At 43.4% G+C, this 13,628-nt stretch overlaps 1 protein-coding gene across 1 annotated transcript in view; it reads left to right on the top strand.

The window, feature by feature from the left end:
* Nucleotides 1-13,628, top strand: part of SPTLC2 (serine palmitoyltransferase long chain base subunit 2) — a 112,254-nt gene that overhangs the window by 15,577 nt on the left and 83,049 nt on the right. The window contains exon 2 of the mRNA XM_007459778.1: nt 12,014-12,208. Within this exon, the coding sequence (XP_007459840.1) occupies nt 12,014-12,208 (195 nt within the window). The remainder of the gene's footprint in view (nt 1-12,013; nt 12,209-13,628) is intronic.

Raw genomic sequence — 13,628 nt, 5'->3', positions numbered from 1 at the left:
CGCAAAGGGAGGGCCCCAAAAAAAAAAAAAAAAAAAAAAAAAAAAAAAAGGTGTCTCCTTATAGCTCCCCCTTCCTCCAAAGAGACTGAGGTCAGCTTACATGACTTATAAGATATGGAACTGTCCCAGTTTCTCTGCTGTCCTGGGGTACTTTCTGGAAGCTGGCCTGGACCCTATGCTGTTTACCCACTTGCTATACTTGGTAGCTGCCAAATCTCCTTGTGCATATGACAGACAGGGTCCACATCGGATTCTCCCCCGCTCAGCCTCTTGTCTTCCACTGGGAAGTGCTTGAACAGCATCTCCAGCTTGTCCTCTTATTTCACCATGATGAGCTTCAGGTACTGTCATCTCTGTGCCCTCAAACTATCAATGAGGCCTCGCACCTTCTTGGACAGCAGATTATCCAGAACTGGCAAAACGCTCCAGCCACTGGTGATCTGACTGAAGGAGGAGATGCCGAAGAGGCTCTGGACAACACCCTGCTGGACACTTGTTCCCACGCAGAGGAAGAGGTTGAGCCCGTTCTCCAGCAAATATTGGGCTGGCCAGAAAGTTTGTTCAGCTTTTTCCATAAGATGTTATGGAAAACGAACGAACTTTTTGGCCAACCCAATATATATCCCCGTTGTTTAGATGCTCTTCAGATGCTCGAACTGCCTGTGGTTCAGTGGTATTCTCAATGGGGAGACTTGGTTAATGGTAGGAGCTGAGGATAGAAGAAGACGTTGGTCTCAGCCATGTCCATGGAGGTAACTAGCTGTCAGGCATAGGCGCGGTCATCAGTAGTGACTTCAGCTCCGGGCTGCAGGACGTCACGCTTCAACAAAGAGTTCAGGTAAACTGGGAGTAGCTTCATGTACTCAAGAGCGATCAACTGTCCCACAGAGCAGGGGCTGGCACAGTTCTTTCTGTAACAGGCCAAGATCTGGGCACACTGAGTGATGAGAGTGTCACAAATAATTTTCACAGGGCTGTTCAGGAGGCCCCAGTATGCAGACTTGGCCATGTAGTTGATGAGCGCGTCAGTCTCACAGTTTCAGTACAGATGAGCCAGCTGGATGCAGCAGTTGAGGGCCAGGTTGTGGATGTGGAGCCATCACTGCCCTGCGCAGCTGGTGTAGAGCTGCAGTGGGCACACTGCAGGAGGGCTCCACTCTCTTCATTGAGCCGGTCGTCGTGCTTGAACTCCACAGTCACCGTCTCGTCCCCATCCAGCCCAGCCAGCTCCACATCTTTTGTGTTGCTCATGTAGAAAGCCCCAAAGAAATCTACAGCACGGATACCAGTGCTTGTCGGGACCCTCTTTACAGCATCAAAGCCAATGACCTTCTGTACATTCTGGCCCAGGTCACTAAGGAACCATTCCTGGTCATTCTCCACCTGAAAGCAAGCATATTTATAGACAGAGCCACCACTTAGCTGGGGTATGACAGAGAGCATGGCCACTTCCACATACTGGCTGGGGAAGAGGAAGAGGTCTACACAGCAGCCTTGGGCCACACACTCTTTGGCCAGTGTCTGATAAGCATCTGTCTGAGGCTGTAACAGGTCTGTGGCCTGTCTGTGTTGATCAACTTCCTGTCGTCTCTGTTCTTCAGTTTCCCTGGGACCTCTGCGATGGGCAGGGAGGTGTGGAACAGAAATAGCTTCCCTGCACACTCAGCAGCCTTCAGAGCCTGGATAACAGGAGCAAATACTGTCTCCGTCTCCCTTGTGTCTGGAAATGTTTCTGGAATCTGATCCAATAAGCCGGTGATGACTGCCCGAGACTCATTGACGTTGACCAGGAAGCCATCCAGCAGTGGCACAAACATGTCACCCACATCAGATACAACCGTCATCTGTGGCTGGGCCAATGAGCTCTTCCCATTGTAGAAGCAGAGCACCTTACTATAGGTGACAAAGCCAACGTGAATTGCTGACTTTTCTGCCCTGCCCTCCCTAGGCAGAAAGTCTAACAGTGACTTGAGCTCCTCACAGAGGAGCCTAACAAGACCACTCCTGACGCCATTGTAGGAGACATCAGTCATGAAGATAAGGCAGGAGGGCTGGGGAACTTACTGTTCTTGCAGTAATCTGCAGTGGCCAGGAATTCATAAGAGCCCAGGGATAGCTCAGGACGGTCATAAGCATCCACACATTTGCCAGTATGATCTGGACGTTGAAAATATTGGTGGGGGGAAACATCATTGATACAGCTGCAAAAGCAGCACTGGAAACGCCTCCCTCCCTCAATGAACTGCATGAAGGGGCACATTTATGCTTTGCAGCGATTGCAGCGCAAAGGACCAGGTTCCCCGTGGTCAGCGATATATGGTGAAGCCTCCTCTGGGGGCAGGCTTGCCAGCAGCTTGATGACAGCTGCCAGGGGCTCCTGAGCCTGCTAGACACGTCAGATGTGCAAGGGTTATTATAGGATGTGCATCAGATATATCGGGGACTTGCATTCCCTTGGTCTTTCACCAGGAAGTTGGTGTTGACTAAGGGTGGCACCTGGCCCCATACACCAGTAACCAGTGGCTCTGAACCCTGCTTGTTCCTGTCATCCTCAACAACCTGAATAGGGCTCGGGATGGCATCAGGGTAGAGGCGCTTAGGAGGCAATAGTTGAGGTGTTCCTGGCTGGCTGCCCAAAGTGTCTGCTCCTGGGTAGGGACTTCCAAAATTGGGCTGAGGGCCCTGGGCTGGTCCAAAGGAACCATTTTGTTGCAGCTGGTAGCGTGGCTTCTGGGAGGAGTGCATAGGTGGTGGTGGTCCTGGGAGCCCAGTCGTTTGGGTGCCAGAGGGCAGAGCTTGAGGAGGTGAGGACACGTGGTTGGGCTTGCTCCCTGGGGGCCCCCCAAAACTCTGTCCAGGCAGGGGTGGACCAGTCATCAAAGGCATTCAAGGACCCCCTGAAGCTGGGGATATGAAGCTGGAGGCCTGTGGTGGGACAGATTGCTGGGAAGGCTGGGCCCCAGGATGACCCTGGGCCTGGCTAAGGGGAGGAGCCTGGCCCTGAGCGTAGGAGCCATGCAGACTGGTGTTAGGGAAACTTCCTGAGGCTGAGGCAAGTGATGTTGGTGGACCATAGCCTAGACTCGGAGCGGGAGGCGCTGGGGCCACAGCACCTCTGATCTGCATTCTGGCCAGCTGAGCAGTCACCTGTGTACTTGTCAGGGGAGGGCCATAGGGCTGAAGCACAGCTGGCTGGCTGACCACAGGAGCCAGTGGGACTAACCCAAATGGCTGAGACCCAGGGAGCCTCTGCATCTGAACAGTGGAGCTTGGCCCATTCTGTACCTCTCCTTGGCCAAACTGGGCATATGCTGTCTGGCCACAAGGGCCCTGTGCTGTTGAGGTTGGAGGTGCCCCTGGAGAAGGTGGGACTCTTGAAACACCTGGGGGAGGGGTTTGCCCATAGCCTGGCACTGGGCCACTGGAGGCTCCATAGGGGGTGGGGCTGTGGGTCCTGGTTGCCCACCACAGCCAGATTGATGACACCCTGGGTAGACAGGCTGAGGCTCCCCAAATGGCAGCACAGGTGGGGCTGACTGACTTGGTTTCACCCGGCTCCAGATCCAGGTTCGACTTCATTCCTAATGTCAAGGCTCCCAGGCTCCACTTCCAGTTCCCTTAAAATCTTGTATTAAGGCTTCCCTGGTGGCGCAGTGGTTGAGGGTCTGCCTGCTGATGCAGGGGACACGGGTTCGTGACCTGGTCCGGGAAGATCCCACATGCTGCGGAGCGGCTGGGCCCGTGAGCCATGGCCGCTGAGCCTGTGCGTCCGGAGACTGTGCTCCACAACGGGAGAGGCCATAACAGTGAGAGGCCCGCATACCGCCAAAAAAAAAAATCTTGTATTAAATAGTCTCTTACTTGCCCTTTGGTTTGTGATTTTTCTACTGTGAAAAGTTAGTCTTGTTTAACGGTTATGAGCATGTTCTCTGTACTTAGATGAACTTAGCAGAGAGATACTGTCTGAATTTTGATTTGAGGCCTTTTATTGCCCTTTTTTAAAAAAAATACTAGTTCTGACTTTTTTTCTCTTTCGGCTCTATCCTCATGGGTATTATTGAGAACCTGGGAAGAGGTTAGTTATAGCGGGCAATTAGAATCTGATGTCCCTTAATATAGGGAAGTAAGTACTTAGGATTTTGAACCAGGTATCCCTTATCCTAGATAAGACAGTCAACAATATTCCAAATGCACAAAATTGACAAAGTGGGGAGCCATTTTTTAAAATTTGCTAAAGTCGTAAAAGTTTGCAGGCTATGCCAACATAAAAACCTGTTCAGTAAGTGCAGAAAAGAAGTTCTAAGAATTTTAACATAGAGTCTGTATCTGTTAAATTTCTTTCAGTTGATAGCAACTGACTCTAGCTAAACAAAAAGGTGATTTGTTGCAAGGATGATAGGTATACAACAAAAGAAAAGGAAAAAGTAGGGAGGAATTGATGAACAACTCAGAAAAGGTAAAATGGCAGGAAATAACACAGTGCTTGACACCTTGGCAACAGGAATTTATGGACCTTTTCTTCAGGACGTTGGCAGTCCAGTGTCCTTCAGACTCCTTCCCCACTGAAATTTTAAATCCCCACGAGAGAGGGTTGTTGGGTTCATTTTGGCATAGGTACCTACCGCTGTGCCAGTCAGTTATGACCCAGGAAATCGGTCATATTGCACAGATGTGACCACCAGGGACCTACCCCTGGTATAAGGGAGTATTCCCAGAGAAGGGAGACTGATGCAAACTGGGCTGCCTTTCCAGTTCGTGTCAACTACAAAGCCAGAGTGGAGGGCACGGTGTTAACAGGCCTAGAACATGTTAGAGGTGGAATAGAGCTCAGAAGAAGATGCGGAATGTGTGGCAGAGCTGCACTGGTACGCAAATCTCCTGTTACATCTGTCTGTCATACCTTGATGCTTATCTAGAGATAGGAAAGTGCTACAGAGCTGTGAGTGGCAAGTGAAAATAATAACTCCTGTGCAGAACATCACTGCCCAGAGTGCACAGGATGACACTGACTGCAATCTTGCAGTGCATATATACTTGGAGGTCTGCATTTTTGAGTTTTCAATAGGAATATGGTAATGTCAAAATATAGGTTTGTTTCACAGCTGGCTTTGGAAGCACTCCTTAGTCCATTCCATATGAGTTACTTACCAACAGAAATTCGGGAACCTACCCTGATTGCAAGATTAAATGTGGACTCCCTACTTTTCAAAATTTGCCTGCCAAGAAAAAGAAGACACTTCTGGAAATATATGTTCAGAGTGTGGCATAGCTTGTGTGATGGGCATAAAGCTCCAAACTATTTTCTCTAGTATGTGTGGTAGGCAGCAGTGAGAGGCTAGTATATTTTCAGTAAAATTCCAATAAAGAACCATTTCAGCAGAACTTATTTTAAGGAACAACACAGCGTATCACTGGAAATGAATAGAGTTCATTTAAAGGAAAAGACATAACAGTCCTTTGATTGCTGATGCATAATGGATGGTTCATATTGGACATTAATTTTTTAAATAATGTCCCAAGCTATCTACCAGGTGGGCAGGTTCTGTTTTGATAGGCAGGTTCTGTCATCCTGCTGTCACATTAAGAGGGAATGTGTTTATTTGCTTTAAAAAATCATGCTTATGTGATTTTGTATCTATGTCAGAAATGTAAGCTTCTGTTTACAGTAATTACTTCCCCAAAATTGCATACTTTGTGTCCTTTCATGGGATTCTCAAAACCTATGCTCAGGATTATTCCTTCTAAGTCATTTTACAGTGTACTGAAACCCCCCCTTTTTTTTCTTTTCTGAAACTAAAGAGAGAATACAATACATTATCCAGGACTTTCTGTTGCTACAAAGGACACTCTTAGGACGATTAGCGGCATCTAAATAAAGTATGTATCAGTATTCTAGCAATTTCCTGATTTTGATAATTGTTCTTTAGTTATGTAAAAGAATATCTTTGTTTTTAGAAATATGCACTGAAATATTAAAAGATAAAGGTACAGTATAACTGCAACTGACTCACAAATGATTCATGAAGAAATTCTCCGTCATTCTCTCTCTACACACACACACACACACACACACACACACACACACACACACACACACACACACACTTATTTTTTCCTGAACCAATTGAGAGTAGGTTATGTGCATTATGTCTCTTTACCTCTGTCGTAGTTCAGGCTGCTATAACAAAATACCATAGATGGGGTGGCTTAAACAACAGATATTTCTCACGATTCTGGAGGCTGGTAAGTCCAAGATCAGAGGTGCTGGCAGGTTCAGTTCTTTGCGAGGACCCTCTTCCTGGCTTGTAGACAGCCACTTTCTCATAGTATGCTCACATGGCCTTTCCTCAGTGGAGATCTCTGCCTTCTCTTCTTATTAGAGCACTAATCACATCGAGAGGGTCCCACCCTCATCACCTAAACATAATTATCTCCCAAAGTCCCAACTTTCAAATACCTTCACACTGGGGGTTTAGGGCTTTAACATATGAATGGGGTTAGAGACACAAACACTCAGCCTCTAACATTTCTGCTCATGGCCCTCCTAAAAGTCATGTTTTATGGTGTGTGCTTAGTCTTGACTTTAAAAAAATTTCTTCCTTTGCCTTTTTTTTCCCTTCTTCATTTTCTGGAAAAAATATTACTGTTCAGGCAAATATGTCTTGGTATTCATTGGCGTTCTTAAACTTCCCTTGAATAATAATACAGAGTGTCACACTCTTGTCTGCTTTGACCTGGGGGGAGTGATATGCTAATATTTTTCTTTTTTCTTTTCTTCTTTTTTTTTTTTAACATCTTTATTGGGGTATAATTGCTTTACAATGGTGTGTCAGTTTCTGCTTTATAACAAAGTGAATCAGTTATACATATACATATGTTCCCATATCTCTTCCCTCTTTGTCTCCCTCCCTCCCACCCTCCCTATCCCACCCCTCCAGGCAGTCACAAAGCACCAAGCTGGTATCCCTGTGCCATGCGGCTGCTTCCCACTGGCTGTCTACCTTACTTGTTAGTAGATATATGTCCATGTCTCTCTCTCGCCCTATCACAGCTCACCCTTCCCCCTCCCCATATCTTTTTTAACATCTTTATTGGGGTATAATTGCTTTACAATGGTGTGTTAGTTTCTGCTTTATAACAGAGTGAGTCAGTTATACATATATATATGTTCCCATATCTCTTCCCTCTTTGTCTCCCTCCCTCCCACCCTCCCTATCCCACCCCTCCAGACAGCCACAAAGAACCGAGCCGGTTTCCCTGTGCCATGCGGCTGCTTCCCACTGGCTATCTACCTTACGTTTGTTAGTATATATATGTCCATGTCTCTCTCTCGCCCTAACACACCTCACCCTTCCCCCTCCCCATATCCTCAAGTCTGTTCTCCAGTAGGTCTCTGTCTTTATTCCTGTTTTACCCCTAGGTTCTTCATAACATTTTTTTTTCTTAAATTCCATATATATGTGTTAGCATACGGTATTTGTCCTTCTCTTTCTGACTTACTTCACTCTGTATGACAGACTCTAGATCTATCCACCTCATTACAAATAGCTCAATTTCGTTTCTTTTTATGGCTGAGTAATATTCCATTGTATATATGTGCCACATCTTCTTTATCCATTCATCCGACGACGGGCACTTAGGTTGTTTCCATCTCCGGGCTATTGTAAATAGAGCTGCAATGAACATTTTGGTACATGACTCTTTCTGAATTCTGGTTTCCTCAGGGTATATACCTAGTAGTGGGATTGCTGGGTCATATGGTAGTTCTATTTGTAGTTTTTTAAGGAACCTCCATACTGTTCTCCATAGTGGCTGAACCAATTCACATTCCCACCAGCAGTGCAAGAGTGTTCCCTTTTCTCCACACCCTCTCCAGCATTTATTGTTTCTAGATTTTTTGATGATGGCCATTCTGACTGGTGTGAGATGATATCTCATTGTAGTTTTGATTTGCATTTCTCTAATGATTAATGATGTTGAGCATTCTTTCATGTGTTTGTTGGCAGTCTGTATATCTTCTTTGGAGAAATGTCTATTTAGGTCTTCTGCCCATTTTTGGATTGGGTTGTTTATTTTTTTGTTATTGAGCTGCATGAGCTGCCTGTAAATTTTAGAGATTAATCCTTTGTCAGTTGATTCATTTGCAAATATTTTCTCCCATTCTGAGGGTTGTCTTTTGGTCTTGTTTATGGTTTCCTTTGCTGTGCAAAAGCTTAGAAGTTTCATTAGTTCCCATTTGCTTATTTTTGTTTTTCTTTCCATTTCTCTAGGAGGTGGGTCAAAAAGGATCTTGCTGTGATTTATGTCATAGAGTGTTCTGCCTATGTTTTCCTCTAAGAGTTTGAGAGTTTCTGGCCTTACATTTAGGTCTTTAATCCATTTTGAACTTTTTTTTTTTTTTTTGCGGTACACGGGCCTCTCACTGTTGTGGCCTCTCCCGTTGCGGAGCACAGGCTCCGGACGCACAGGCTCTGGACGCGCAGGCTCAGCGGCCATGGCTCATGGGCCCAGCCGCTCCGCGGCATGTGGGATCTTCCCGGACCAGGGCACGAACCCGCGTCCCCTGCATCGGCAGGCGGACTCTCTCAACCACTGCGCCACCAGGGAAGCCCTTGAGCTTATTTTTGTGTATGGTGTTAGGGAGTGATCTAATCTCATACTTTTACATGTACCTGTCCAATTTTCCCAGCGCCACTTATTGAAGAGGCTGTCCTTTCTCCACTGTATATTCCTGCCACCTTTATCAAAGATAAGGTGTCCATATGTGTGTGGGTTTACCTCTGGGCTTTCTATCCTATTCCATTGATCTGTCTTTCTGTTTTTGTGCCAGTACCATACTGTCTTGTCGACAGTGTAATTCTCAAGTTAGAGTGACTGAAAGGCCTCTTAAGAGCCCTCTTGCATGGTGAATCCAGAATATGAAATATTCTGTAAGGGTTTGTAGCCTGTGTTTGTTTAGAGTGAACTTGATCTCCAGTCAGATATGGGTTCTAGAAATGTTCTAATATTAATTGTATAATCATTGTAAGTTAACCCCTTCTATGACAGAGCAAAGAGCATAATGTGTATTTTCATTTACAAATACTTGTTGAGCTCCTATAAGGTGCCACTCTCTGTAATACTAATAGTAATAAAAGGAAACGTTATTTTTTTCTTTGGTTTGTTTTTTTTTTTTTTTGGCCACTTCACGCAGCTTGCAGGATCTTAGTTCCCCAACGAGGGATCAAATCCATGCCCTTGGCAGTGAAAGCTCGGAGTCTAACACTGGACTGCCAGGGAATTCCCAAAAGGAAACATTATTGAGTACTTATTATTTGTTAGCACTTAATAAATACTATCCTGAGTGCTAGTTGTGCAGTGGACAAAATAAGCCTGGTGCTTTCCCTTATAGAATATTATACACGTATAAGATGGTAATACCATTATTTTTAGTTGAATCATGTCAGAGATAGCATTTAGCATCTGCATTTGAAGATCAAGTAATTTTGTTTTCTCTGAGTTCTAAGACTTTTTCACCTATCAGAAGTTTGCATGTCAGTTGGTCTGTCCATTCTGACTCTGTGAATGATCATAGTGAACTGTGCTTTGAGGCCACATTGTAAAAGTTACTTCATAGTTGAATCTCAATTCCTTAAAATGCATTTAATTTTATTAAATGAGGCTATGATAGAATCACACAATATTTAAAAGCAAACTAATGATTTAACTTTCTCCTTCCTAGTCAGTCCAACCAACTGTATAAATATACTTGGTCTTGCTGGTTTGGGTGTGTCTGAAATAAAGGTGGATCTCTTTTTAAAGAGATCCACCCACAGCATTCCTGGCATATAAATCTGCCACACATTTGTTAGAGACTTAGGAGCTCTGAAAATTGCCTTACTTTTTACTAGTATGTTCAGTTGAGAGAAAATAGTGTAAACAATTTCAGAGTTACAGTGAGTTGGGTACTGGTGTGTTCTTATGGCAAAATATTTTTAGATATAGTTTTTTAAAAAGATAATCAGGGGCTTCCCTGGAGGCGTAGTGGTTAAGAATCCTCCTGCCAGTGCAGGGGACACGGACGGGTTCAAGCCCTGGTCTGGGAAAATCCCACATGCTACAGAGCAGCTAAGCCCACGCGGCACAACTACTGAGCCTGTACTCTAGAGCCCGTGAGCCACAACTACTGAGCCCACGTCCCACAGCTACTGAAGCCTGCATGCTTAGAGCCTGCGCTCAGCAACAAGAGAAGCCACCGCAATGAGAAGGCCGCACACTGCAGGGAAGACCCAATGCAGCCAAAAATAAATAAATAAAATAAATAAATTTATTAAAAAACAAGATAATCAGAATGTTATTTTTCTTATGTTTTAAGTGCTCTTGATTTTGCTTTTTCCAGGTTAATTGCTTGCTTACATGTTATTACTAATGTTTAAACAATTTTCTATCTTCAGATATTGGTTCATTTTTAGCTATTCTGTTCTAAACACATTACAACTTTGCTCCTGAATGAAAGTTTAAGCAGTAAATGTTAGCACAAAATTCCACCACTGGGGAAGAGATTGATGAAGACCTAAGCCAGTTTTATGAATAGTTTTCAGAGCTTCTTTAGGCCATCAAATTGAATCATTACCAACAGATTTCATGTATCATGCCTATCCAAATGTCTTTCCTTTGTCAAATACAGTAATTTGTTTCCAAACTGTTCTAACTTGTAGCATTCTAGTAGCTTTCCCAAACTAATATTTAGCTCTTCGATCAGGTTGCCTGAGAGGCCAAGAAAGAATCTTTTATTCCTTTGAAATTCTTCTTAACTCTAGTACAGTGCTCAGTAGAAAATATGTTCCTGGTAAATTGTGATTGACCATCCTCACGGCAATCAGTTGTTTCAGAGTTGAGATTAAAGTTGACACACAAACTACTTTAGTGGAATTTTTCTGTAAAACAACATTTCCATTAAAATTGACCAAAGAGTAAACAGCTTTCAGCTATAAGATCAAAGTACAGTACCTTGGTGTTCGTATGTTAAAATTTGGATATCCCTAAAGAGGAAACTAGGGATAATCTTATGTTTGGAAAAGGTCACTAGGTCAAGATGAAGGAGGACAGAATGATTTCAGGACTGTTGGTGATCTCACTCTAACAGTTTTTCCCCTTGTGTTGGATTTCACTTTCTTCCTGCGTTATACAATGCTGGATCACTTAATGTAAGCATTTTATTTTTGTGAATAATTTATTTGTGTTACCACTGACAACAAAGGCTAGTATAAACTATGTGTTTCTATAGAGGCCTAGTGCTAATAATTATTTGAAATGCTGTGGCTGGGTGGCTTTAAGAATGTTTAGCAGTGGGCTTCCCTGGTGGCGCAGTGCTTGAGAGTCCGCCTGCCGATGCAGGAGACGCGGGTTCGTGCCCCGTTTCGGGAAGATCCCACATGCCGCGGAGCGGCTGGGCCCGTGAGCCATGGCCACTGAGCCTGCGCGTCCGGAGCCTGTGCTCCGCAAATGGGAGAGGCCACAACAGTGAGAGGCCCGCATAACGCAAGAAAAAAAAAAAAAAAAAAGAATGTTTAGCAGTAAAACATTTACAAATATTTTATTTTATTCTAAAACTGAACTTTTGATTATTTGTAAGCTAATATGCTATTTTCAGGATAGGCTTTCTCTTTGTTGATTTATATTTTTTATTTTCTTCATTAGGACAAAGAAAATTATGCATTCTCTAACCATAACATTTTAGGATCTCTTTCATAAAATCAAGTGATAAAAATCAGTGTTAAGCATTGTTCTTACACAGTCCTCCCCTTGTTTTTCTTTGCTGTTCATCTGAAGTATGTATAACTGAAAACTTATTTCCACAGAAAAAAATTAGGCCCTGCTTAGAACTTAGCAGGTGTTTGGTAGTGGTGGTGGTGGTGGGGGTTGACAGTTACTTAGAGAATTCTGAAGGTATGCAAATCTGTAAGCACTCAGATTTTAAGTAGCACTCTTTTCTTACCATGACTGAAAGAAACATTTTTAACCTCCCTTTTAGATACATCATGTTACACAAAATGGAGGACTATATAAAAGACCATTTAATGAAGGTTTTGAAGAGACGCCAATGCTGGTTGCTGTGCTTACTTATGTGGGGTATGGTGTCCTCACTCTCTTTGGATATCTTCGAGATTTCTTAAGGCATTGGAGAATTGAAAAGTGTCACCATGCAACAGAAAGAGAAGAACAAAAGGTAATTGTTAGTCTTTGATTCTGTAAATGGAAGCCTATTATCTTGCTGTTTTCACTCATTTTTTTCTTTAGATATTTGGGTATACATTAAAATAAAAAATATTCTAGATGCAGTTAAATGAAAACGTTCCACAAGGGAAGCTAAAAACAAGGCTAAAGCCATGGAGAAATCAAAGCATTTAACATGTTTTAATTTAATCGTCACAAGAATCTATTCTTATTTTATGGACAGAAAGCTAAAGTTCACAGGTTAAGTAACATTTCCCAAGATGCCTAATGTCAGAGCTGGTATGTGGACACAGTTCTGTGAAGAGCCAGAAGCCATATCCTTTCTGTTCACAATACCATACTGTATCCCAAGTTGTGTCTACAGTCTTCTGGAAAGATTGTGTTCTTTAGAACTCATGTTGTGTTTTCACATAGGCACATTACACATACGTGTCTGGTTCATAGATCACCTCTTCTCCACAAAGAAACAAGCCCTGAAGCAGAATTTGGCTGAGCTACTCTGTTTCTGTGGAAAACTATCTTGTTTTAGTAATGGTAAACAGATGATACTGATTGTCTCTGGGGAGGAGGACTGCATTCACCTCACTTCACTTTTCTCTGCATACTCCTTTGTGCCTCTAGAGTTTTGTACAGTATACATGTATTATCTACTCTTAAAAAAAATAGTTGTAAGTCAACTGTACTCCAATAAGATTAAAGAAAATAAAACAACCTAATTTGTCTTGGACTAAGGAACACTATGTTCTTTCCCAAACGAAAATATTTCTTTATGGACATTTTTTTTAATGTTTTAAATTTTATTATTTAAAATGATAAAAGATTTTCTTTATCCCATAATAAAGTTTTTTTTCATTAAAAAAATAAATAGAATTAGAGTGAAAAATGCCTGATTTTATGAAAAACAAACTTGTTTGTTCTTGGCATGTGAAGTATGGAGAGGGTTGTCCTCTATCCCAAGGAATGCACTAGATTAGAGAAGGGATTCAGAAGTTAGAAATTTTTTGTCTATCATATGTCTCACTTTCATGGGACATTAGAGGAGAGGGGCAGATATGGTGGCATTAAGATCAACACTGAGAGGGGAGCCAGTAAACACTGGGAATGGATGACAGGGAAGGGGGAGAAAGCACCAAGAAACATGGGAAAGGAAAGGACCTCATCAGCTACTAGGAAGCCAAAACCAATCAGCATAGGGATCGAGGATCCTGAAACTGGGAGAACTGAGGATCCAGGCGTTCTTCTGTCATCTCAACCATTCTGCACCCTTCGCAGCCCTGGTACCACAAGTTGGCCCTCTTTCTCATTGCCCTGAAATGCCTACAAGTTCATTTCATTAAGAAGGTATTTTTTGGGGCTTCCCTGGTGGCGCAGTGCTTGAGAGTCCGCCTGCCGATGCAGGAGACGCGGGTTCG

The sequence above is a fragment of the Lipotes vexillifer genome, unplaced genomic scaffold (assembly GCF_000442215.2).
Source record: "Lipotes vexillifer unplaced genomic scaffold, Lipotes_vexillifer_v1.1 scaffold39, whole genome shotgun sequence".
Taxonomy (NCBI): Eukaryota; Metazoa; Chordata; class Mammalia; order Artiodactyla; family Lipotidae; genus Lipotes; species Lipotes vexillifer.
This window is presented reverse-complemented; position numbering and strand designations above follow the sequence as displayed.